Below are 27,479 nucleotides of genomic sequence, written 5' to 3' on the forward strand. Positions count from 1 at the left end.
CTTAAAAAAAAATGGACACTTTTAACGTTAGCAGAATGTTTTTGGGAACATTTGGCAACTTTCAGGGAACGTTCTTAGAACTTTTTTCTGTTAGCTGGGATGTTATATTTGAAGTTGTTTTTATTGTACCTTTTTTGATTAAGTAAGTATAAACTACAAAACAGTGTTTAAATCAGTTTCTCAACCTCACCCTACATCATTTAGTTATTAGTGTTTGTTGGAGGGCACTTTTGATGATTCTGGGTTTAAGTCAAGGGAGAAGAGCTCTCATCCACTTCATATACTGCTGTCTGACCTGAACAAGACATGAGAGGAGAAGAAGGAGGTTACAACACTGCACAAAATGTTTACAAATAAAACAAAGAATAAATGAATTGGTTATTATTATTATTTTTCCGTCTTCTGTCTGATGTCATCCAGAAATCTAAAGCTTTGACTTCTCTGCTTCTCTCTAATGTGTCTATGGCTACATGAGGGTGTGGTTTTATTTTAGGTAGCATTAAAATAATTGTGTATCTAATATGATGGCAGAATGAGTCTGTAATGGAGGAAATGATGATTCACCTCATCACTGAGGACACAGTAGACCAGAAAGATAAAGGTTCCTTGCTGTGAGTTCAGGATCAGGAAGAGAATCTTCATCATCTGATTGTTCTCAGTGAAGAAACCCAGAATCCAAGGACAACCAAGAATCACAAACTGGGCCAGAGTTTTAAAAACCATAATCCTGTAGAGAGAGAGAAAGAAAATGATCCATGTGTTTCTTTACTGTCCATATGTGTTTCTCTCTTAAAAATTATATTTACTTGGTTTGTTTCTTCCGTGAATATTCAGCCTTGAGTTTTTTGAGAGTTGAGTTCAGACTGATGATGATATTCATGAAGAGAATCATGTTTATCTGCAGAAACAAATGCAGACAATCACTTTGTTTTCCAGTGGTTAAAAGGGTTTTTTAAAAATCATCTAAACTAAACATACTGCAAGAATGAAGCAAACAGGTCCCAGAAAACTCCAGATGAAGCCTTTCTCCTGTTTAATCCAGCATCTGTTTACAGGAAATGCCATAAAACATTGAAAAAATACTTTTTAGCTGTCCAGTGTTGAAATATTAACATGACTGACAGAGTTTAATCTTATCTGTAATTTGTATACATGTCTCTGCTTATAATATAAATCTTTAAACATACTGTTCGCTGCCATAACCTTCAGGAACCAGTCCAACAGACACGCCCACTATAACAAAAGCAATCACATATCCAATCACAATCAAGAATCCACTGTTAAGTACCGCCCTCTGTTTGGAGCTGATCTGTGATAGGTTCTTCACACAGATGAAGAGCAGCACAGCTTCAATGAACATCCACACAAAGCAGGCGAGAAAGAAGAAGTGAAGAGCTCCTGATATCACAGCACACAACTCCTGAAGAGAGAGTTAGTATGTTAGTGTACTGTATAGTTAGTTAGTATACAGTAATTAAAACAGTTTAAAAATATCACCCTGTGAGGTTTTATAAGTGTGATGAATTGTTGTGTGAGTAAGAACAGAAGATGAGCAGACAGCAGACTGATGCAGAGGTTGATTCGAGCTACATTGTTCACTCCAGGTTTCCATCGACAGAAAGCAAAAGTCAGCAGAGCCAAACTAGTAAACACCAGACCCACGATCACAGCCACCAAATTCACCAACTCCATCAGAGGATCACCATCCTGAGAAAGTAACAAGAGACATACAAAATGAAATATATATTTTTTAATTGCATGGACTGAAGTCTTTTTGCCTCTGTTTCAAAGTGTGTGACTGCTTTAATAAATTTTTCTGGACAGAAAGACTGACGCACAATCAGAGTTGAAGAGTTGTTAATGATTAATATGTATATAATCCAAGATCAAGCCAAATCATCAACAGTTAAATCCAGCTGAGTAATCCACATACGAAGAAGGTGCCCCAGGTGTCTTCAACTCTGCTCCTGGTGGGCTACTGTCCTAACTAAAGGAAATTCTTATTCCATTTTTTTCTTATAAAGTGTTGTGTTTTTTGTTTCATGTGTTAAAATACTGACCAATCTACAGGTTATTTAGTGACCTAACACATCCTAAAGTTTCACTTCTCTGAGTTTTTCAAAATAAAAGTAAATCGTGTTTAAATGTGAGGAGATCCTGTCGGGACGAAAGTAACACTACAAATTATCAATTTTTACATGCTATAATAAATTAGCTGTGGAGTATTTTGAGCTAAAACTTCACATACACACTCTGGGGACAGCAAAGATTTATTTTACATCTTAAAAATATGTCATAATATGACCCCTTTAAGGGGGCGGTAATATTCTAATAAGAGCTCCTTATGACATCATAAAGAGGGCCAAATTTCAACGACCTATCTTTTGCTCACATCTACAAAGTAGCAATTCTAACCTCTGTATGTCATGGGCCCTTTAAAGGGCCCATGGCATGAACATATTAGCATTGCCACTTTGTAGGTGTGAGCAAAAAATGTGTCGTTTTGGGTGTCCTTTAAAATGCAAATGAGCAGCTGAAGTGCAAACACTGATCACAATAATAGTGGTTTGTTGAAATTGAAACTCAATTGTGCTGTGAATTATTTTTTCTCTCTCTCTTTCCCTCTGCACTAAATGGCAGGGCTCTGATTGGATAGTGCAGATTAAGTGGGCGGTATTATTATAATAAGAGCTCCTTAAGACATCATAAGGAGGGCTAAATTTCAATGACCTAATTTTTGCTCACACTTACAAAGTGGCAATGCTAACTTGTTCATACCATGGGCCCTTTAATCTGCTTTAATGTCACAGTCACACCTTCAGTGCCAGCTCAAGTCGGACAACAATTCTAACTCTCATGCACTGCTTCAAGTCAGCCACTGACCGGCTTGCGCAGAACCGCATGAAGTCGAACATACCTAAAATCTGCAGGATGGTAGCTTAAAGGGGCCATGGCGTGAAAATGTTAGCATAATTTGCCACTTTGTAGGTGTGAGCAAAACAGGTCATTGAAATGTGGCTTTCCTTATGATGTCATAAGGATATCTTCTCAGAATAATACCGCCCCTTAATGTACACTATCCAACCTCAGCACTGCCATTTAGTGCAGAGAGAAAGAAAGAGAGAAAAATAATTCACAGCACAATTGAGTTTCAATTGCATCAAACCACCATCATTGTGATCAGTGTTTGCACTTCATCAGCTCATTTGCATTTTAAAAGACACACCCAAAACGACAAATTTTTGCTCAAACCTACAATGCTACAAGTGGCAATGCTAACATTTTCACGATATGACACCTTTAAGAGGAGCACATTTTAGACTCCTCCCTTAAATATAAGTCTTACCTGTTTTAAGTTGTCTTACCTCTGATGGGCTTCTGCTGGTCTGCATGATGAGAGCGAATGTTGACAGATGAAGACATGAACACACAGTGAAGCTGCTGTTGGTTTGTTCAACAGAGCAACCATCTACAATCCACTCAGTGATGTTCCAGTACACACAGGAAAGATTACCTCCAGATACAAACTCCTTCATAAAAAAGAAAGAATATTCAATCATCATTTGAAAGAAATGTATCACTGTTCTTAAAGTTATTAATCAGTGCTAATATTGGAAATAAAGATACATTTACATTAGAAATTAAAGGGGACATATTATGAGATTTTTTTAAATATGTAAACTAAGTCTAAAATAGGTCTGAGCAAAAGTGTGCCGTTTTGGGTGTGTCATTTAAAATGCAAATGAGCGGATGAAGTGCAACCACTGATCACAATGATGGTGGTTTGTTGCAACTGAAACTCAATTGTGCTGTGAAATATTTTATCTCTCTCTTTCTCTCCATACTAAATGGTTGTGCTGTGATTGGATAGTGCAGATAAAGGGGGCGGTATTACCTTATTCTGACATCACAATAAGGGGCAAATGACAATGACCTATTTTTTCACATGTTTGCAGAAAATGGTTTACCAAAACTAAGTTATTGGGTTGATCTTTTTAACATTTTCTAGGTTGATAGAAGCACTGGGGACACAATTATAGCACTTAAACATGGAAAAAGTCAGATTTTCATAATATGTCCCCTTTAAGATGACAGGAGTCAATGAGAGTAACTCACTCTGATGTGTTTGAGGGTGAAGTTAACTGGTTTAGTGAGGGTTGTGTTGGTGGTTTTAGGAAGAGTAGCTGAGATGACAGTGGACATCATTGTTTTAACTGTGTCATTTGATGTGTTGAAGAAGTCTGGTTTCAGTAGGTCCTCCATTGTGTTGTAGCTCATGAAAGCCACAGCAGCTGATCCTGCAACAGATACAGAGAAGGACAATCCTATTTATTTTAAGATTTTAATGCAAAGTGAGTCTAAACATTGCAGAGAGTGAAATATTGGATAGACAGACACCCCCTCCCCACTACATACATGAAAGTATCCACACTTATACAGGAGGTGCTGAATAATGTTTCTGCTGATGGTTGCTTATCACAGATGTAATTTGGTCCCACCAGTTTTTAAACAAAAATGAAAAATAGCTTGATAAAGTAAGAAATGCATTTACAAACCGTCATTTTTCATAACCTTACTCTAATATAATTTATACCGGAAGCAAGCGTTATTTACAGTACTTTACAGTGGCATAGCTAAAGGGACTTGCATTAAAATTAGCCAATCAAATCAATTGACATGTAACACAAACTTATTTAACCTCCTAAGACCTGGATGTCCATATACGTGGGCATCACATTTTTTTGTTGTTTGCTCCATAATACTTAATTCCGTGTAACTGGAACCTGTTGTACACAAACGTAGACAATTACACTGCTTCATGTTAAAAAAAAATGGGTTATTATATTTATTGGTTCTTTCTAACCACAAATAGCTGGAAGAAATCTAAAAAAAGACAAACCAAAGCTCGGGTCTTAGGAGGATAAAAGTGTGTGTAACTGCCTGTAAAATATTTTTTGCAAAACTGTTCCATTTTTATTTAAAGTGGCCTGCAGTCCAACCACACTGCAATGACTTTCTTACTTAGTATTTTTGTCTTGTTTTCAGTAAAAATATCTAAAACTTATTAAATTAAAATATATTTTCTTGATGAGCAAAATAACCCAGGAAAATAAGTCTAAAAGTTAGGAGTTATTTAAAGTTTATATTTTTAGTCTAAAAACTAGACTTATTTTCCAAGGTCATTTTGCTCATCAAGAAATTATATCTTAATTTAAGAATTTTTAGATATTTTTACTGAAAACAAGACAAAATTACTAAGTAAGAAAGTATTTTTTGCAGTGCATTTTTAAAGGGGCCCATGGCATGAAAATGTTAGCATTGCCACTTTGTAGGTTTGAGCAAAAATGGGTCGTTTTGGGTGTGTCCTTTAAAATGCAAATGAGCTGATGAAGTGCAAACACAGATCACAATGATGGTGGTTTGTTGTAATTCAAACTCAATTGTGCTGTCAAGTCCTTCTTTTCTCTCTCTTTCTCTCTGCACTAAATGGCAGTGCTGTGGTTGGATAGTGCAGATTAAGGGGGCGGTATTATTCTAATAAGATATCCTTATGACATCATAAGGAAAGCCAAATGTCATTGACCTATTTTTGCTCACACCTACAAAGTGGCAATGCTAACATTTTCATGCCATGGCCCCTTTAACCCCTACGCTGTCACCCACCCCTTTTAAGTGTGTGGGGGAAATTTGATGTGCACCTTCAAATTAATATAACTGTCTAAAAGCCTAATCTTGGTCTTGTTTTAAAGAAGACAATTTAAGGCTTTTCACTGAATATATATATATATATATATATATATATATATATATATATATATATATATATATATATATATATATACACTGTTATAGCAGTTTAAATTTCTTTTAATAAATAAAAATAATTCCATAAGATAATAATTTTATAAATACAACTATAAAAATGTAAATATTTCAAAAAAGAAATAATGCAAAAATGAAGCCATAAGTCTCAAGTTGTTGTGATTCAATTTTCAAGGTAAAATCACAAAAAAATGAGGTTTGTGTGACTTTTTGTCGTTTTACCAACAAAGGCCACTAGGTGTCAACGGTTTGCTGCATACTCTTGCTGCAAATTAATAAATAACTGTCACTGCGTTATTATTACTGCTAAAATGTTTTGAAATATGAAAACTACAGTCTTGGAGCTTTCCAATGATATATAGTTTGTCAACATTTTTGAAGATTTATAATATGATATTAGAATTATGAATATATAAAATTAATATGCATTCCTATGGGGGGTGGGGTCATGTAACTAAAAACTGTCACTACATTATTTCTATCATCAGATGACCTTGAAATATGAAAACTACATTCTGAGAGCTTTCCATTGATATATAGTTTATCAAGATTTTTTAGGTTTAGAGTAGGGGTTTAGTGTTATAAATATGTAAAATCTAATTGGGCCTACATGTTGGCCCGTGACATTTTAGAAACTGAGTCTCACTACGTCATAATTCTCCCAAAATGGTGAGGATATATGAAAACTACACTCTTAGTGCTTTCCAATGATATATAGTTTGTCATGATTGGATAAGAATTCACATGGAAAACACTGAAGTAAACGTAGGCAGTGACATTAAGCAGGATATAAATGTTTTGAGGCGCACTCTCTTCATAAATGAATCAATTCCTCTCCCTTCATAACTTATTTTATAAAACACTGCTGAAATATGTATTCTAGAGGCTTAGACCTTTCCAACAATATATAGTTTGTAGTGATAGATTAACATTTACCTCAACAATATTGAAGGAAATACAGGTGTCCCGTATACGGGACAGCGACTAATGCTGCGTTCCAGGCAGGTTTTTAAACTCGTGAGTTACGACTTCAAAACCACGACTCACGACCCTATGCGTTCCAGGCAGCCTGTAACTCGTGTTTTTACAACCTTCTACCGGTGAAAGTGCACTGGAACGGCAGTCAAACCCGTGACTTCCCACCCGTGAACTCGTACTAGATCGAAGTACTCCCAGTTCAAAGTCGTGACTCGTGATTTTGAAGTCGTGAGTTACGGGTTACAGGTTGCCTGGAACGCAGCATAAGAGCGCACATGTGCGAAGCTACCCTTTATACTGTAATCATAATTATTAACATCAATTAAAAATGTTTTATACGCCATATTTTACGGTGGCCGTCAGGGGTCACTGCCTTGCAATGAAAGAAAACACATGCAAATAGAAAAAACACCAGCAAATCAAGAAAACATCTTCATCAGTTTGACAACACATGCGCTGCAGATATCGCAACACATCCAAATACAGAAACGCGTTGCAAATATCACAACACGAACAAAAACAGAAACGCGTTCCAAATCTCACAACACATCCAAATACAGAAACGCGTTGCAAATTCTTACAACACGACCAAAAACAGAAACGCGTTCCAAATCTCACAACACAACGGAAGTGTTTCAGGGGGGTCACAAAAAGTGATGCACCGGTCTGAGAAGTGTTTTCGGTTTACATTCAATTCGTCCGTGGAGCTTTTGTGAGTTTACATCGATCAAATGTAAGTTTTTCTTGTTTATTTTAATATCCTAATTGCATATTTTTTTAGCCTTTCCATTATTATTAGCCTATAGACTCAAATAACTTGACGAAATACATAATAAACTGTGAAACGTTGTGTTAGCTGGCTTAGTTACACAAATGTCACTAGATAGTGTTCTAGGAGGACAATAAATACCACATTCTTCATTAAAACAAGTAAAAATAACGTGTGTGTGTGTGTGTGTGTGTACACGTGTGTTTCTATGGGAGGTTTTTGTGCTAATAATAGCTTATTGAACGTCTAACCAAACGTCTTGTGTGTGTGTGTTTTATTTTCAGGCAGCAAACATACTGTTTATAACTATATACAATAGTGTTAATTCAAGTTGTTTTTCATATTTTATTTACACATTTATCAGTTTTATATCATCTCTTTTATTATGTCTCAAACTTGTTTATTTTATACCCTGATAGCACACATACATCTCAAAGACGTCTATTTGATGTCTGCGTTTACATCTGCAAGACGTATTATTTAGATTGTTTGCTCATCTGCAATACGTCTCTGAGACGTTTCCTAAAAGATGTCATATAGACAGAGGTGTCAAATCCATGTGCCAGGAGTAAAAATCCTCTCCAGTATTTTGTTCCAATCACCTGGATTTAATTAGCAGTTTTTCAGCAGGAGCTGACCTCCTGACTCGTTGGTGTTTTAAGCCCTCAACAAAGCCTTCAAGGCAGCGCTGCCTGGAAGGCACTCCCTGTGCCCCGAGCGTTTCAGCCAATCACAGCACTGGTGCTAGATATTGAGCCTTCCGCCAGCTTCTGGCAGTATGAGCTCACCGTTGGTCAGGTGAGTAGCGCAGATATGGTAAGATAGGAATGTGACTGTGTTTGAATCCAGCTCGAAATGTTTTGAGCGTTTAAGTGACGTGTTTTTGCGTTGTCACATGTCTATGGCACAAGTTTTTTTTGTGGCGGTTTCACGTATTGGTTGCTAAATTCTTTTTCGTATTTGCTTGCCATTGTTGCTTGTGATTGTGGTTAGAACAACTTTCTGTTACATAAAATGACATCCTCACCGTAACCCCAACTCCTGGGTTATTCTGTTAAATAAACATATAAACCAATGCTTAAAATGACATCCGCATTTATGCCAAACGCAACTTTATCCTCGCATGAAAACATTCTAAAAATTAGACGAAAGCCACAAATCTAAGCCCCAAGCAACAATGGTAAAAAAAAATAGGAAAAACAATTGTGCAACCAATACATGAAACTGGCACGAAAAAATTGTGCTACGGACATGTGAAAACGCAGTAACACATCCCTTAAACGCTCAAAACATTTCGAGCTGAACTCAAATACAGTCACATTCCTATCTTACCATATCTGCGCTACTCACCTGACCAACGGTGAGCTCATACTGCCAGAAGCTGGCGGAAGGCTCAATATCTAGCACCAGTGCTGTGATTGGCTGAAACGCTCGGGGCACAGGGAGTGCCTTCCAGGCAGTGCTGCCTTGAAGGCTTCGTTGAGGGCTTAAAACACCAACGAGTCAGGAGGTCAGCTCCTGCTGAAAAACTGCTAATTAAATCCAGGTGATTGGAACAAAATACTGGAGAGGACTTTTACTCCTGGCACATGGATTTGACACCTCTGCATATAGACATATTGAAGACGTCTGCAAGACGTTTTTGATTTAGAATGTATGTAAAGCAGCTCTTTCTAAGACCTTTATAAGATGTTTTTACACACCAGATGTATTCCAGATCTCCAGATCTTTACCAGACATCTTGCAGACGTACCTGTGCTATCTGGGTATTGTGTGCTATGTGATTTTACGAATAGTTAACATAATTATTCTGTATTTTGTCTTTTTATTCTTCTAGGAAAGCTAGAGGACCTGTTTTAACATTGAGGGAATCCTGACCAGATGCATAGTGTGATATGGTAGCATGATTTAAATGAACTGCAAGAGCCTGTAGAGAGGGATAAAGTCTACTGAGAGGAACACAGTACAGAAAGGAGCCGGTTCCATTGTTAAAATGCCCACTTATACCAAACTGTTTCCACCTACATCCTCTGGCAATACATACAGAAGTGTAAGCTACAGGACGTAAAGATTGAGGAACCGTTTTATCCAGCAGCCCTCAGTGTTCAATATGTCAAAAACATTAATTGACCCCAATATCACTGTCATTATTTTAATCTCTACACAAACATTAGTTTAATACTGCAGGTTTTGATACACATAGTCATAGCCTAGTGGTTAGAGGGTTGGACTTGTAACCCGAAAGTTGCCAGTTCCAGTTTCCGTCTCTGCCGGCAGGTTGCGACTGTGATGTCCTTGAACAAGGCACATTAAACCCAATTGCTCCCCGGGCACTGAAGGAATAGCTGCCCACTGCTCCATGTGTGTTCACCATTTACTGGGATGGGTTAAATGCAGAGGTCACATTTTTGAGTATGCGCTGCATACTTGGCAAGCATGTCACACTTACACTGCACAGACAACATTATATTGTATAACAGGTTTCTTTCTAGTTTATTATTTTAATGACAACCACAGTTTAATGTAATGTGGCAATAAAAAGGAAGAATGTCATTGTACAGGTATCTATACATATGAAAATAAAGGCTTTAAACTTCAAATGCATTTTTCATTTGCATATTTAAGAGAGAATATTTAAAATAATTTCTTTGATTCCTTTAAAAACACTCTTTCATTTTAGGGAAGAAAAGGAAACAGCAAGATTTATAATCTTAAAATGTAAGTAATTTGATAAAAATAGAAAATAACCTACCAAGGATGATAGAAAAGAAACAGTTTTGTTACTGTATTTGCATATAGCCATGGTATTTGTAGTAAACAAATAGGCAATCAATCAGCTTTACTGCAAGTTTTTTAATAGCATTGTCCTTTACGAGAAGTTCTAAGCAGGAACTAAAAAGAAGTATCAACATTGTAAGATGTTATAGTATTATTCATTCAAATAAAAGTCATACAGTACATGTCAAAGCGATAAGATTGATGTTCTGGTTGTAGTTAGCTTCACTACATTTAAGGTTTAGCTGGTTGAGGTGGCTAAATATGGAGCAGATTCCAGTAAGAAAATCAGGAGAGGAATCTTTGAACAAGATGTTTAATGTCAATCCAATTTATGCATCTTCATATGCAGCTGATATGATATGAAATACAATGCAGTGGTCTACAAAGAATCAAGAGAAATAATTACAAATAATCACCATTCTCAGATTAACATTAACATTGTAAATCTGTATGACCAGATTATCACCTAACAGCATCCAAAACTGTCAGAAGTTGAGCTACAAAACATAAGCTGTTACTAATGAAAAATACAAATTATGGCCCTGATGCTTAACTTTAACTTAAAATTGTGTTACAATTAGAAAACGTGTTATTTGTTATATGTTATGTTGTTTTAAGCTAGTAAACAAATGTTTTTTTTAATGCAATTTAATTTTTATTTAGTTTGCAGTAGAAATCTTGCTCTGGAATAGATACAATGATAGACCAGTCTGACACAAGCCCCAAGCTCAAATTTAAAGCTACCTAACAAAACTCTGGTTAATTTTGGTGCGTTAGTTTGTCAAATGTGAAAAGGAAGGCAGTGGTGTTCCTCTCAGTAGACTTTATCCCTCTCTACAGGCTCTTGCAGTTAATTTCTATCATGCTACCATATCACACTATGCATCTGCTCAGGATGCTCTCAATGTAATAGCAGGTCCTTTCGCTTTCTTAGAAGAATAAAAAGACAAAATACAGAATAATTATGTTAACTATTCGTAAAATCACATAGCACACAATATAAAATAAACAAGTTTGAGACATAATAAAAGAGATGATATAAAACTGATAAATGTGTAAATAAAATATGAAAAACAACTTGAATTAACACTATTGTATATAGTTATAAACAGTATGTTTGCTGCCTGAAAATAAAACACACACACACAAGACGTTTGGTTAGACGTTCAATAAGCTATTATTAGCACAAAAACCTCCCATAGAAACACACGTGTACACACACACACACACACACGTTATTTTTACTTGTTTTAATGAAGAATGTGGTATTTATTGTCCTCCTAGAACACTATCTAGTGACATTTGTGTAACTAAGCCAGCTAACACAACGTTTCACAGTTTATTATGTATTTCGTCAAGTTATTTGAGTCTATAGGCTAATAATAATGGAAAGGCTAAAAAAATATGCAATTAGGATATTAAAATAAACAAGAAAAACTTACATTTGATCGATGTAAACTCACAAAAGCTCCACGGACGAATTGAATGTAAACCGAAAACACTTCTCAGACCGGTGCATCACTTTTTGTGACCCCCCTGAAACACTTCCGTTGTGTTGTGAGATTTGGAACGCGTTTCTGTTTTTGGTCGTGTTGTAAGAATTTGCAACGCGTTTCTGTATTTGGATGTGTTGTGAGATTTGGAACGCGTTTCTGTTTTTGTTCGTGTTGTGATATTTGCAACGCGTTTCTGTATTTGGATGTGTTGCGATATCTGCAGCGCATGTGTTGTCAAACTGATGAAGATGTTTTCTTGATTTGCTGGTGTTTTTTCTATTTGCATGTGTTTTCTTTCATTGCAAGGCAGTGACCCCTGACGGCCACCGTAATATTTTTATAGACTACACAAAAAGAGAAACATTTATGAATGATTGTGCTGCATTATTACCTTGGGTGTGCATTATTTTCTAATAATTCAACAACCCGTTCTATTATTCCTTAGATATTTGCTGCTTACATCCTTTATAACCTACACAAAAAAAGACCTTAAATTTCTAGTCTGGCTTCTACTTGGTCTGAAGGCTACGGGAGTCTTTTGCATCTGCCTATTTATTGCATCCTATCCCTAGGGGTTGTAATACAGTGATAGTTATTGAGTGGTAAATTTGGTCTCCAAAAAGACGTGTTTGACTCCTGCTGTTTAATCTGTTCCTGTATGACAGAAGATTACTACTGCTCGCTCTATCAATCAGCAATAAGAACTTTTAGGAAGAAAATAAGTTTCGTCATACACCTGAAATATAGGACTGGCCAAAACATTTGGACAGGCTATCCAAGTGCCAAACTATCTCTCTGTCCTATCTGTCTAACCAATCGATATTTAATTTTTTTTAAAACATAATCTAGCAAGTAAGAGTCTATTGGAAACCACGATTTCTGTCTGCCATGAATATTTTGATTGACATGTTAATAAATTTGATGAGAAGATGCCAAAAAGGATGCAAGGATGAAGCAAAAGTATCTTTAGGGAAATCGTGGCACTCAGTAGTCAAGTTTGCTGTGCCTTTTGGCAGTTATTTCAGCCAGGTGAGTACTGAGTTATTTTTATTCTTTGGTAAACTATTCCTTTAATAACTCTTATGAATATAATTAACTCATTGTATTTTTACAGATAAAATGAAAGCATATACATGTGCTTTCTGACAATGTCTTTTTACAATAGTTATTGGCTGTGTTGAAGGGGTTTTTTTTTGCATACCTGTGTCGTTGTTGTTTTTGGCGATCCCAATGAGATCAATGTCTATAGAAGCATTTGTTGTGTCGAGCTGAGGGATTTTATTTAAGGGGGCCTGCGGTCCAACCATGAAGACTTGTGCCTCTAATTTTTAAAGAAACACAAATTTCTATGTCATCTAAAACATCAAAGGTTATTTTATGAGCACATGCCTTCAGTTACATCAGGGGCATCATTCATCAAAATTTTTTAAGGGGGCACATGTGCACAGCTACCCTTCATACTGTTATCATAATTATTAACATTAATTAAACATTGAAACCTTTTATATGCCAAATTCTTATAGACTGCACAAAAAGAGAAACATTTATGAATGATTCCATTGCTATTGTAAACATTAATGATAAATATATGCGCTCAACAGTCATGTCTGTAATTGGCTGTAATGATCAACACTGCAAAAACAGTTAATAAAAATAAATCTTTGATGCAATGTAAGCAGATCTAAATGTAATGCTGTAATCAACAATTTTTATTTTAATATTTACTAGCCTACTGTATAAACACTTTACAATAAGGTTGTATTAGTAAACATTTGAAAATGCTTAATTTTATAAATGTATTAGTAAACGCTGAAATAAACATGCACTCTAAAAAAAATCCGTTAAAAAACTGACAAAGTACTGTGTAAATATGAAGGAATTTTCCGTATTTATGTTTTACAGGCATTTATCCGTTTTTTTTAAATAACAAGTTGCATTATGGGTGCAATAACACCTGCTGCAATCTTTCACTTTTGCCTCTCTATCACCATCTCTGTTTGAAACCTAAAATTACAACTTGCTTGCAGAGTTCTTTTCTAACATGGATGATGTTTAACTTCTAAACAAATGCTGTCAGAACAAGATACAAGTGTTAAACTATTCCAGCATCCACACATGTGATTTAGTAGACAAATCTTCTTTCTTACGTGACGTGTAAGTCAAATGGATATTTACCACAACATTTATCACATTAAATCTACAGTTTGTGTTTGTTTTAGACTCATTTGAAGTCACCACTATGGTGATTAGTGTTCCCTTTAGTTAGGCTTTTGTCCCTTGACCTCCCAGACCTGACTCTGCTCTTTTAACAGTGTTTTTGCTTGTAGCAATTACAACTTGTTTGTTGCTTGAGGAAGGAGAATTGTCTATGATGTCAAATAGGCTTAGTCGTTTTTATGTTTATGCTGCCTAACATTTAAATATGAAATGATAAAATAAGATTAAAGAACTGAAATGTATAGAAGTGACACTCTATGCTGATCTATAAAACACACTGTATTGAATAAGATGGCTGAAAATTTGTCAGCTGTGGTTTTTGCTTCAGAGATATCAACACTTTGGATACAAATCTCAACAATGGTGAGAGTAAATGTTAAGAAAGAGTTTTCTACAATCCTGGTACCCAGCATGCATTGCGGTATGAAGCTGTGTTGTTGATTGTCACCATTGTTGCGTTTCATAGGCAGACTGAAGTGTCCCTAAAGGTTACGGACAATGTTCTGTAAATCTACGGACATTTTTCTGTAAATCTACAGAATGTTCAGTTTTTGAATAAACGGAAATGTCTGTAAACATAACGGAAAAGGTACCGGTAATTTTCTGCCAGGACATTATCCGTTTTTTTTTTACGGATTATTTATTTAGAGTGTGATTAAAAAATGGTGTAGAATAATTGTTCATTTTAGCTAATGCATTAACTAACTGTTAAAGGGGTCATAGCGTGAAAATCAGACTTTTTCCATTTTAAAGTGCTATAATTGGGTCCCCAGTGATTCTATCAACCTAGAAAATGTAATCAAGATTAACCCAGTAACTTTGTTTGGGTAAGCCATTTTCTGCAAGCGTGTGAAAAATTAGGTCGTTCAGATTTTGCCTGTTTTGTGAGGTAGGTGGTAAGGCGAATTACAATAATACGGCCCCCTTTATCTGCAATATCCAACCACAGCACTGCCATAGTGCAGAGAGAAAGAGAGAAAGGAAAAAGTACTTGACAGCACAATTGAGTTTCAATTACAACAAACCACCATCATTGTGATCAGTGTTTGCACTTCATCCGCTCATTTGCATTTTAAACGACACATCCAAAACGGCTCACTTTTGCTCAGGCCTACAAATTATCAATTTTTACATGCTATAATAAATTAGCTGTGGAGTATTTTGAGCTAAAACTTCACATACACACTCTGGGGACATAATATGACCCCTTTAACAAATACAACCTTACTGTAAAGTGTTATCAACATATTTATATAAAATTATTACAGGAACGCATTATTGCATAAGATTTGACCTCAGAGTCAGAGAACATAATGACTCAGCTCCCCCAAGGGCTGAATCTAGTTATAAACATTAAAGGGGTCATATGATGAAAATGTTGGCATTGCCACTTTGTGGGTTTGAGCAAAAATGTGTCGTTTTGGGTGTGTTTTTTAAAATGCAAATGAGCGGATGAAGTGCAAACACTGATCACAATGATGGTGGTTTATTGTAATTGAAACTCTATTGTGCTGTCAAGTCCAAAAATGTGTCGTTTTGGGCGTGTTTTTTAAAATGCAAATGAGCGGATAAAGTGCAAACACTGATCACAATGATGGTGGTTTGTTGTAATTCAAACTCAATTGTGCTGTCAAGTCCTTCTTTTCTCTCTCTTTCAGAGTTCAGATTAAGGAGGCGGTATTATTCTAATAAGATATCCTTATGACATCATAATGAAAGCCAAATTTCAATGACCTGTTTTTGACCACACCTACAAAGTGGCAATGCTACCATTTTCATCATATGACCCCTTTAAGTACCCATTTTTACCTATCACCTTTGCACACAGTTAATCTGCGACCATGATGGTACTGTTGTGTCTGGTTTTGTATAATTCATTAATAATTCTTTGCACCCAGAATGAAGCATGTGATTAAAACAGTGAAAATCTTAGAAAGTGAAGAACTGATCATATTTTGCTCATGAAATAAACAGATGAAAAGATGGTTAACTGATTTTGAGATTGCATGCAAAATCCTCTTGGTTCAAAAATCAGAAGGGGCACAATGGGCATGATGCCTCTGGTTACATTATATCATGTTGTTGAATGCTTTTTTCTGATTAATTGAGAAATGTTCAGAAAATAACCACCAGAAAAATGTCTGTGGTAACTATAAGCAGAATAATAATCTCCGCTTCTTTAAATTATTTGAAAATAATGGTCTAATGGCAATCCGCTTTGCTTCGTGCCACATTACCACCTTAGGTGTGCATTATTATCAAATGATTCAATGGCCTGTTATCAATTATTCCTTACTTGTATACTATTTTAGTGTTAGTTGTGTCTCTCTTACCTACAGCTGCCCGAGTGAAACTGACATTGTCATAGGTGTTTGTTGGCTTCACCAACATTGAGACGAGCTTCTCACCAACTTTTAACACATCTGACGCTTGTTTCTTCAGGTCACTGGATGATGTGTTTATCTTTTCTGAAGTAATGAAGACCATGTCCAAAAGTTTGGTCACATCCTAATTCAGTAAATAAGGAAATGGCTAAGCTTCAAAAAGATGTCATTAAAAAATATTTGTTGCACTGATTTGCATCAGTACAAATATTTTCTCATTTGTCTCTGATAGACTCACTGTTAAAGGAAGGACAGTAATATTCTCTAACTGGTCAAGGAGATTCTGTACGCAAGAAGTTCCCTGTGGACAAGAACATAACTGTTTATTAAAGATTTTAGTTGACTAGTGAAGACATCAACCTCATTAACCTCACTGTCATACTTTATGGTGATTGTGTCACTGACACTGAGAATAGTAAAGTAGTGCTAGGAATTTTTCTTATAGTGTTTCTTAATATTAAAGACATCATACAGTTTTTTGTTGTTGCTTTTATATAAAGTAAAAAAATCAGTAAAAGTAAATGAACAGAACACATTATACTAGATGTCTCTGCAGAACTGTTTTTTCATCCCACTCCCAAAATGTATTTTTCGCACTAAATTAAAATGAATTCTGTGTTCCCCCACTTTCTGCTTAGAATTATTTTCTTCCTGACCTGATGGATCCCACAAAATGTAAGTGTCGGTAAAGAGAGAGATTGGTATAACAAATATAAAATGTACACTATACAAAAATTGTGTCAATTATGTTTATTCATCTTGTCAATAAAAAAATATTTTACCATCAGCACAATAAAAAATGTCAGAGAAAATAATAAATGAAATACAATGTATGATTTTATTAGCAAAATTATTAACAAAATATGAATAAAGGAAAAACATTGGCTTGTAACTATAGTGTGAAGTGAAATCAACTTTTAACCAAACTATTTAACCAACATATTTTTAACGAAGAATGTTCAGACGAGCGTTTAGCGTCTCACCTTCACGATTGCTGAATTATTATACTGTATTTGTGCTGCTCTTTAAATTGACAGGATCTAGTTGCTAGCTAAAAAAATCTGTCAACTTACCGTGCAATTTGTAAGCTGTGTTATATTTAAACCTGAAACAATTCATAAACACAATGAAAATTAAAGCCATGTAACAAATCATATGAATACAAGTACATTAGAGAATTTAGAAGATGACCAAGATCTGTATATTATAAACTTTCATTGTGTTACATTGCACAGTTTGCTTGGTAGAAATCTAAAATATAAACCAGTGACTATTATCATTACCAGTTGTGGTGGTGATTGCTGGTGTGACAGTTGTGTAAGTTGTAATAGCACACTTAACACCTGAAAAGTTTGATGAATTATAATTAATGAACAAAGACAAGCGTATCTAATTAGATAGACATCACATGTAAAAAAATGGAGGACACAGCACTTTACATTACCAGGTGTGGTGATCGCTGGTGTGACAGTTGTGTAGGTTTTGTTTATGCTGTCAACATCTGAAAGTGAATGATTAAATGGAATTAATGAACAGAGACAACAATCACAACTTTAGCAAAAGAGGCACAGACATAAATAAATTACCTGCACAGTATGCCATATTGCATGTAGTTGGTTTAACAAACTCATAGATATAATAACCACCTGTGCAGGCTTTGACTCTAATGGGAAATGACTCATAATAGCAGCAGTAACCACCCGCCTGACTACAAACATGTCTGGTGACCACTCCATCCTCAGGTTTTGGGTGTCCACCACTTAGCCACAGTGGGATATCAGTACCACACTTATATATTTCAACACATGTTTCTGGCATTCGAATGTTCTGACCATTAAGGTAAAGCCGATACCAGCCGGCCCAGAAGACATCTCTATCACACATGGTGGAGGAGGAATTATAGTTGGTAGCTCTTCTTGAATCGTCCAGTACAGTGTAGTTGTTGCAGGGGTCAGTAACGAGATCATCTGTTCAATAAAAACATAGTTTTCTCAAAAACCCTAAAGCATTTTCTTTCTCTTCACTAAGAGTCATAACTAAAGAAAGCTGTACTAAATAATACGCAGCACATACAGCATAAAACACAGCTTCTCTAGTAGATTTCAGTATTTTAATAGATTGACTACACATTTCATTTGTTGTTATGACCTGTTTCTTTGATTTTACATTTTAGATAATAGTTTCACAATAACTACTTGTGTAACTATACATTTTACTGTAACAGTTTTTACTTTATAAACAGATAAAAATGCCCTCATATATATTATTTATTCAATACTACAGATCAGCTCATTTATTTATAGGTTGGTCTGTGACTTTTAGGTTTAATAAAGTTGAATTACCTGCACAGTATGCCCTATTGCATACAGTTGGTGTAACAAGCTCATAGACATAATAACCCCCTGTGCAGGCTTTGACTCTAATGGGATTTGACTGAAAATAGCAGCAGTCATTGTTCCAATGACCACAAACATTTCTGGTGACCACTCCATCCTCAGGTTTTGGGTGTCCATCACTTAACCACAGTGGGATATTAGTACCACATCCATACATTGCAACACATGTTTCTGGCATTTGAGTGCTACGGCCATTAAGGTAAAGCCGATACCAGCCGACCCAGCTGACAGAGGTGTCACACATGTAGGAGGAAGAATAATAGTTGGTGGATCTTCTTGAATCATTCAGCACAGTGTAGTTGTTGCAGGGGTCTGCAGAGAGATTATCTGTTATGAAAACACTGTTTTCTGAAAACTTCAAAGTAGTATTTCTAACACCACTAAGAGTCATAACTAACTAAAGAAATCTTCATTGAAGCAATTTTAGCAAAACACAGCTCATCCAGTGGCCCACAGTATTTTAGAAGATTTACTTAATTTACATGTTTTTAATTTAGATTTACTAAACATTGTAAATGCAGTTTTTCCTTTCAGTTCCCAAACAGATACAAATGTGTTTGGATGGCTATTAGATGTTATTTACATGCAAAAATACTTCCTGGGAGGCTGCATGATATTTCACTGTAATATCCTGATTCTTCGATATAAAAACACATTCACAAACAACTCCCACTACCTACACATAGCGTCTGCTCATTGGTCCATTTGCTTGTGCACTGTAACAAGCTCCATTTTTTAATAAAAAAATTAACTTTACAAAACCGTATCAGCGCTAAATATTTGATATTAATACATTTTATGCAGTCTTCTTGAATCTGGTTTGAAAAGTCATTTACATAAAGGTTTAAGCTCAAGTAAATTTTTGTTAACCCGACTGAAATCATACTAAACATAACTTCTCAAAAACATAAGAGTGTTGACTGGCTAGTATTTTTGGAAATCTGGAGCTGGCAAAAAATCAATGTCAAGGCCTTCATATAACAGCCATAAGCCTCATACACCACCACAGACAACACAACACTTTACATTACTGTACCTGTTGAACCGATTGTTGATGTGTTGATGAAGTTAACACTGCTAGCATCTGAAAAGTTTGATGAAGTGTTGTTAATTAACAAAGTCACAAATATCTTATAACAAATATCAAATGTACAAATAAACAGACTGAAATATAATTACCTGCACAGTATGCCAAATTGCATGTAGTTGGTGGAACAAACTCATAGACATAATAACCACCTGTGCAGGCTTTGACTCTAATGGGATATGACTGATAATAGCAGCAGTAATAGTTTGCATAACCACAAACATCTCTTGTGACCACTCCATCCTCAGGTGTTGGGTGTCCACCTCTTAGCCACAGTGGATATGCAGTACCACACCTATAGTTAATAACACATGTTTCTGGCATTCTAACATTTTGGCCATTAAGGTAAAGTCGATACCAGCCAACCCAACTGACAGCTCTGTCACACATGGGGGAGGAAGAATAATAGTTGGTGGCTCTCCAAGCATTGTCCAGCACAGTGTAGTTGTTGCAGGGGTCAGCAGAGAGATCACCTGTTTAATAAAAACATTAGGAAAAATTTAAATGTGCAGATGGATGTGTGGTTTATGTAAATAAATTCAGGCTGAATAGTTTTAAATATTTTTGTATTATAGGCTTTCAGTAGTGAACAGTGCACATGGTTTAAAATACGCTCAAATAAAATTAACTTTTTCTTTCAATAGCTTAATAAAAGCTGTTCAAGTGTACATGGAGCATCATATTAAGATCACATTATCAGACAAATACACATTTTTGTTGTAAAATTACTTTGTTATAGTGATATATACATTTGTTATATATATAAACAATGTCAAAAACTGAAAAAAATCTGCATGTTTTTACCAAACTGGTACTGCATATCAATGAATGTTTGTCATGAGAGCATATTTGAATTGTGTTTGTTTATTAATTTAAATTAAGTGCAAGACACAATGTGATGAGAGGGGTACATCTGAGAGTTTTACATACCCCATATATTAAATGATGTTATAAGTGCATTTTACATTTGTCTAATTTGGTTGCTAATATATGTTACATAAGGAATAAATGACGACGGGCCGCTCAATTAAGGTGATAATGCGGCACGACGTGGAGGGGTGTTATTTTTAATAAAGGGTGTTTGTTTCTGTATCTCTAATAATTGCTGTAACCCGAAAGTCACCAGTTTGAGTCTCACGGCCACCAAGGTGTGACTGTGGTGCCCTCGAGCAAGGCACATTAACCCCAATTGCTCACCGGGTGCCGCAGTTAATTCACAATTTGCCCTCACCGGCATAAGTTAAATGCACAGGTCACATTTCAAGCATGGTTTCTGTACTAGACAAATATCTCACTTGCATCAACAAGCAAACACAACTGGTTCCCACTTACATTGCATAACAGAGATGATGGTCAACAGAGCCTTAATAAAATCTGAAATAAAATATAAACAAAATGAATAATGCATAAATGAAGAATTGAATGCTGATTTGTCTACTAAATCATGTGTGAGCATGCTGGAATAGTTGAGCACTTGTATTGTATTGAAAATTGTTTTAAATCATATAACGGTGGCTAAGAAGTGCAAAACAAGACAACACCCTGCCAGCAAGCCTACGATGGCCCTTTTTGGGCCCACTTAGGGCTAGCCTAAGGGCCCCGTGCAGGTTTGCTAATTGGCAAAACATTGGCCCCTTAGCGCTGGCCCTGCATGGGCAGCCCTATTAAGTTAAAAAAAAAACACTGAATGAATATATATTGTCCCAATCTTACAGAGTGTTAAAAAGTAACTGAAGCAGAATTAAGAGCTCTGTTATCCTCTTTCTTACCATCTCTGTCTGAAACCTAAAATTGCATTTTTCATCTTTCTTAGTTATAGAGTCATTTTCTTAAAGGGGTCATATGATGAAAATGTTAGCATTGCCACTTTGTAGGTGTGAGCAAAAATAGGTCATTGAAATTTGGCTTTCATTATGATGTCATAAGGATATCTTATTAGAATATTACCACCTCCTTAATCTGAACTCTCCAACCACTGCACTGCCAGTTAGTGCAGAGAGAAAGAGAGAGAAAAGAAGGACTTGACAGCACAATTGAGTTTGAATTACAACAAACCACCATCATTGTGATCAGTGTTTGCACTTCATCCGCTCATTTGCATTTTAAAAGACACACCCAAAACGACACATTTTTGGACTTGACAGCACAATAGAGTTTCAATTACAACAAACCACAATCATTGTGATCAGTGTTTGCACTTCATCCGCTCATTTGCATTTTAAAAAACACACCCAAAACGACACATTTTTGGACTTGACAGCACAATAGAGTTTCAATTACAACAAACCACAATCATTGTGATCAGTGTTTGCACTTCATCCGCCCATCTGCATTCTAAAAAACACACCCAAAACGACACATTTTTGGACTTGACAGCACAATAGAGTTTCAATTACAACAAACCACCATCATTGTGATCAGTGTTTGCACTTCATCCGCTCATTTGCATTTTAAAAAACACACCCAAAATGACACATTTTTGCTCAAACCTACAAAGTGGCAATGCTAACACCTTCATCATATGACCCCTTTAAAGGGGCCATTGCGTGAAAATGTTAGCATTGCCACTTTGTAGGTGTGAGCAAAAACAGTTACAGTGGGGCAAAAAAGTATTTAGTCAACCACCAATTGTGCAAGTTCTCCCACTTAAAAAGATGAGAGGGGCCTGTAATTTTCATCATAGGTACACTTCAACTATGAGAGACAAAATGAGGAAAAAAATCCGGAAAATCACATTGTCTGATTTTTTAAGAATTTATTTGCAATTTATGGTGGAAAATAAGTATTTGGTCAATAACAAAAAAGCAAGATTTCTTTCTCTCACAGACCTGTAACTTTTTCTTTAAGAGGATCCTCTGTCCTCCACTTGTTACCTGTATTAAAGGGGTCATATGATGAAAATGTTAGCATTGCCACTTTGTAGGTGTGAGCAAAAATAGGTCATTGAAATTTGGCTTTCATTATGATGTCATAAGGATATCTTATTAGAATATTACCGCCTCCTTAATCTGAACTCTCCAACCACTGCACTGCCAGTTAGTGCAGAGAGAAAGAGAGAGAAAAGAAGGACTTGACAGCACAATTGAGTTTGAATTACAACAAACCACCATCATTGTGATCAGTGTTTGCACTTCATCCGCTCATTTGCATTTTAAAAGACACACCCAAAACTACACATTTTTGGACTTGACAGCACAATAGAGTTTCAATTACAACAAACCACCATCATTGTGATCAGTGTTTGCACTTCATCCGCTCATTTGCATTTTAAAAAACACACCCAAAACGACACACCCCCGCTCAAACCTACAAAGCGGCAACGCCAACATCTTCACCATATGACCCCTTTAATGGCACCTGTTTGAACTTGTTAGCAGTATAAAAGACACCTGTCCACAACCTAAAACAGTCAGAATGCAAACTCAGAGGTGTCAAATCCATGTGCCAGGAGTAAAAGTCCTCTCCAGTATTTTGTTCCAATCACCTGGATTTAATTAGCAGTTTTTCAGCAGGAGCTGACCTCCTGACTCGTTGGTGTTTTAAGCCCTCAACGAAGCCTTCAAGGCAGCGCTGCCTGGAAGGCACTCCCTGTGCCCCGAGCGTTTCAGCCAATCACAGCACTGGTGCTAGATATTGAGCCTTCCGCCAGCTTCTGGCAGTATGAGCTCACCGTTGGTCAGGTGAGTAGCGCAGATATGCTAAGATAGGAATGTGACTGTGTGACAGCTCAAAATGTTTCAAGCGTTTAAGTGACGTGTGGACAAGTCTTGTTTTTGGAGCTGGACCATAAAACAATAAAAAACACATTCTGTGTCTATTTTTGAGAGACGTGTTGTCTCTCTCCACAGGGGTCACGGATACACAGGAACTGATCTGTATTTCACCCCCTCTTTCTTCTCCTTTAAGGTTTTGGTTACTGGAAATATACTAAACACATGTAACATTGGGTATATCATATGTTGTGATGCTACAAAGGTTTCATCTTCATGTTTGGTGTTGTTTTAAAGGGGTCATATGATGAAAATGTTAGCATTGCCACTTTGTAGGTTTGAGCAAAAATGTGTCGTTTTGGGTGTGTTTTTTAAAATGCAAATGAGCGGATGAAGTGCAAACACTGATCACAATGATGGTGGTTTGTTGTAATTGAAACTCTATTGTGCTGTCAAGTCCAAAAATGTGTCGTTTTGGGTGTGTTTTTTAAAATGCAAATGAGCGGATAAAGTTCAAACACTGATCACAATGATGGTGGTTTGTTGTAATTCAAACTCAATTGTGCTGTCAAGTCCTTCTTTTCTCTCTCTTTCTCTCTGCACTAAACAGCAGTGCAGTGGTTGGAGAGTTCAGATTAAGGAGGCGGTATTATTCTAATAAGATATCCTTATGACATCATAATGAAAGCCAAATTTCAATGACCTGTTTTTGCTCGCACCTACAAGGTGGCAATGCTGGCATTTTCATCATATGACCCCTTTAAAGGTCATGGTGCGATGGTTAAAAAGGTCTAATTTCTATATCAAAGTTTAAAACTTAAGACATAATCTGTACTCCTGTGATGGGTGTCAACTCCTGAGGAGATCTAGATCACAGATGGTTAACAGTCCCATTTGGTGCTCCTTCAGGTCACGAGAACCGACCAACCAAATCCTGTTTTGAGATTTTATTATTCTTTGTCTCATTCTGTGTATATAAGGTGGCTTGGCAAGAGACTCTGGGAAGTATTCTTTAGCAAGAATCTTCCCCACACTTTGGGTGTGTGTATTCAGACATTATGGAAGCATTCTTTAGCAAGAATCTTCCCCACACTTTGGGTGTGTGTATTCAAACAGAATGGAAGACATCTTTAACAAGAATCTTTTTGAACCATTTTGGGTATATTATATTCATAATGGAAGTACTCTGTAGCCAGAGTGTCTATTGCCAGGTATGACTTTGTAACTTTTGCAACTGTTGATCATTTTAATTAATTGGACTTGAATCAAATTCTGTATGATATTGTTTAATTTATGTTTGAAGCTGAAACCTGCCTGGTATAATAAATTGTTACATTTGATTCATCTGAATTATTCAGAAATTGTATTGATTTATTTGAATTCTTTCAGAAATTGTTATGATCAGTAGATTAGAAGGAGTCTGGTATTACCGCAAGATTATCGTGTCAGGATATTATCACACTGAGGTTTTGATGTTCGAATGGAGCATGGGGCACATTCATTAAAACTCTCAGATTTATGTTTATCACCTGCCTTAGCAAGTTGCATGAGTGCTAAACTAAAGTAACTATTTTTATGATCGGAGCAAGCATGGGGCGGCCAGACATAAAAATATTAGTTTACCCGGTAACCTCTGACTAAGATCAGACTGACAATTTTGTGTCCGTGAGATGTACGCAAACGGCCGGCGTATGCTCTGTGCGATACCGGGTCCCTAATGAACGAATAACTAAGACTATGGGAATTAATAAATAATCAAACATCTAAATTATGATCAACAGATAATTGGAATAATGCACTAAATTCTTAGTATATTAAATTGGAGTCAGATTATAATTTAAACACAGAGATCAAAGAAATGAGTTTAATCATGATTATGGAATTATTCTTCTAGAAGCGCTGAGGAAGGAACGAACACGAGTCCCCTTCACCCACTCCACTTGCATCCGTCGTTGGGCTTGTGGGTGGCACCTTACAGCTTGGTGATCCCGACGTGATGACGTATACCACAGGACGTGATGACGTAGTACACCCGAACAAGTGACGTGGTACTCCAGGAAGCTTTCCAGCGCGACATTTTAACCATAACAGAGTACTCCATTCATCGCAAAATAGGAGGTTTAAACGTCTACTTTTCTGTCTGCAGCTGTGTTGGTAAGTTGATATTATTTGCCTACTAGAAATGTTGAGGGTGAGCATAAACGCACCCGTATGTTGTAGAATGGGACGGTTAACTCCCATTGAAAGTCCGGAGAAATCCGGTTGTGCATGAAAATTAGAATAACAACACAGCTGTCAGAGAAATAATAACATTGCGAATAAGGAATTAATATATTTCCTCGCGTTTCGATTCAAACATCATCTCCTGTGTTTACACTCAGTAGGAGTGAATATTACATGGACTAATGACTAAATGTTATCGTGGTACATTACACAAAGTCGTAAATTTGAGTCTAAAAGTGGAACATCGCTGTGGCGATTATGTATTTGCGTTGTGGAACGATCTCGCAACTATATCTGAAACCCGTAAAGTATTAGCGAATATCCGTGAATAATAAAAATCCAGTCGGACTCGTGCCCAAGTCAATGCGTCCATGTATGTAAACAAACCTGCGCAAAACAGGCGATAATAACTCTGTTAATGGAAATACACAGCATGACAACAGCAGTGTAGATGAGAATAAATTCCCTTTGTTAGCAAATTAAAGATCTTTTGTTTGTTAAAGCAACGAAAGATAAACTTAAAATGGATTAACATCTTCCAAATTTTATTCTGGTTCTCAAATAAGGGTAAACATTGAATTAATACTCATAGGCACACATTAGACTTAATTCTGTCACTCGGGCTCAATATTAATGAAATCGAGATATCACCTCAGAGCGATGCAGTTTCAGACCATTGCCTTGTCTCATACACGGTACTTCTAGATATGATCACTCGATCCACAATACGCTACCGACTAGCCAGAACAATAATTTCCACCACTAAAGATAACTTTATTAGCACTCTTCCAGACCTGTCCCAAATGAAACATGTAGCAGATAACTCTGACGATCTAGATATTGTAATAGAAAACCTGAACAGTATTTGTTCTAACACATTGGATGCCGTAGCTCCAATTCGAAAAAAGAGAATCAAAGAAAAAACGCCAGCTCCATGGTATGATCATCACACAGCAGCACTCAAAAAGGCAACTAGGAAAATGGAAAGAAATTATAGAAGCACAAAGTTAGAGGTATGGCGTGCAGCATGGAAAGAGAGTGTTAAACACTACAGACAGGCTATAAAAATCGCCAGATCTACGTATCTCAGCAATCTTATTAAAGAAAATCATAATAACCCTCGCTTCCTCTTTAGCACAGTTGCGAAACTGACTAGAAATAAAGAACAAACAGAACCCACTAATAAACTCCCACACAATAGTAACGACTTCATGAACTTCTTTACTAAGAAAATTATGATAATTAGGGAAAACATTGTAGGTACCCAAGCAGCCACCACTCTACCCAGTAATACATTTAACGCTTGCCTACCATACGAACATCTTGAGTCATTTAAACCTACTACAATAGATGAGCTATCTAAATTAGTAGCATCATCCAAATCATCGTCCTGTATATTGGACCCTGTTCCCACAAAATTACTCAAAGAGGTATTCCCTATAGTGTCTAACCCAGTACTAAATGTCTTTAACTCATCATTAGAATTAGGCTACGTTCCTACAGCTTTCAAACTAGCAGTTATTAGACCGCTCATTAAAAAACCAAACCTTGACCAGGGAGATCTAAATAACTTTAGACCAATCTCAAATCTCCCTTTTCTTTCCAAAATATTAGAAAA

The 27,479-nt window shown here is 36.3% G+C and overlaps 1 protein-coding gene across 1 annotated transcript; it reads right to left on the reverse strand.

Moving 5' to 3' along the window:
- Positions 1–250: 250 nt before the first annotated feature.
- LOC141355040 (uncharacterized) lies at positions 251–25,715 on the reverse strand. The gene is made up of 20 exons (XM_073860075.1): positions 25,646–25,715; positions 20,317–20,401; positions 20,021–20,223; positions 19,878–19,925; positions 18,788–19,153; positions 18,032–18,412; positions 17,890–17,946; positions 17,729–17,788; positions 17,519–17,550; positions 16,684–16,746; positions 16,395–16,569; positions 13,046–13,165; positions 4,117–4,298; positions 3,366–3,530; positions 1,498–1,707; positions 1,188–1,420; positions 979–1,045; positions 807–898; positions 565–727; positions 251–295 (listed from the first exon to the last, which is right to left on the reverse strand). The coding sequence occupies exons 1-20, from the start codon at positions 25,713–25,715 to the stop codon at positions 251–253; spliced, it is 2,817 nt and encodes a 938-aa protein (XP_073716176.1).
- Positions 25,716–27,479: the final 1,764 nt, after the last annotated feature.

This window comes from Misgurnus anguillicaudatus, chromosome 3, assembly GCF_027580225.2.
Source record: "Misgurnus anguillicaudatus chromosome 3, ASM2758022v2, whole genome shotgun sequence".
NCBI lineage: Eukaryota > Metazoa > Chordata > Actinopteri > Cypriniformes > Cobitidae > Misgurnus > Misgurnus anguillicaudatus.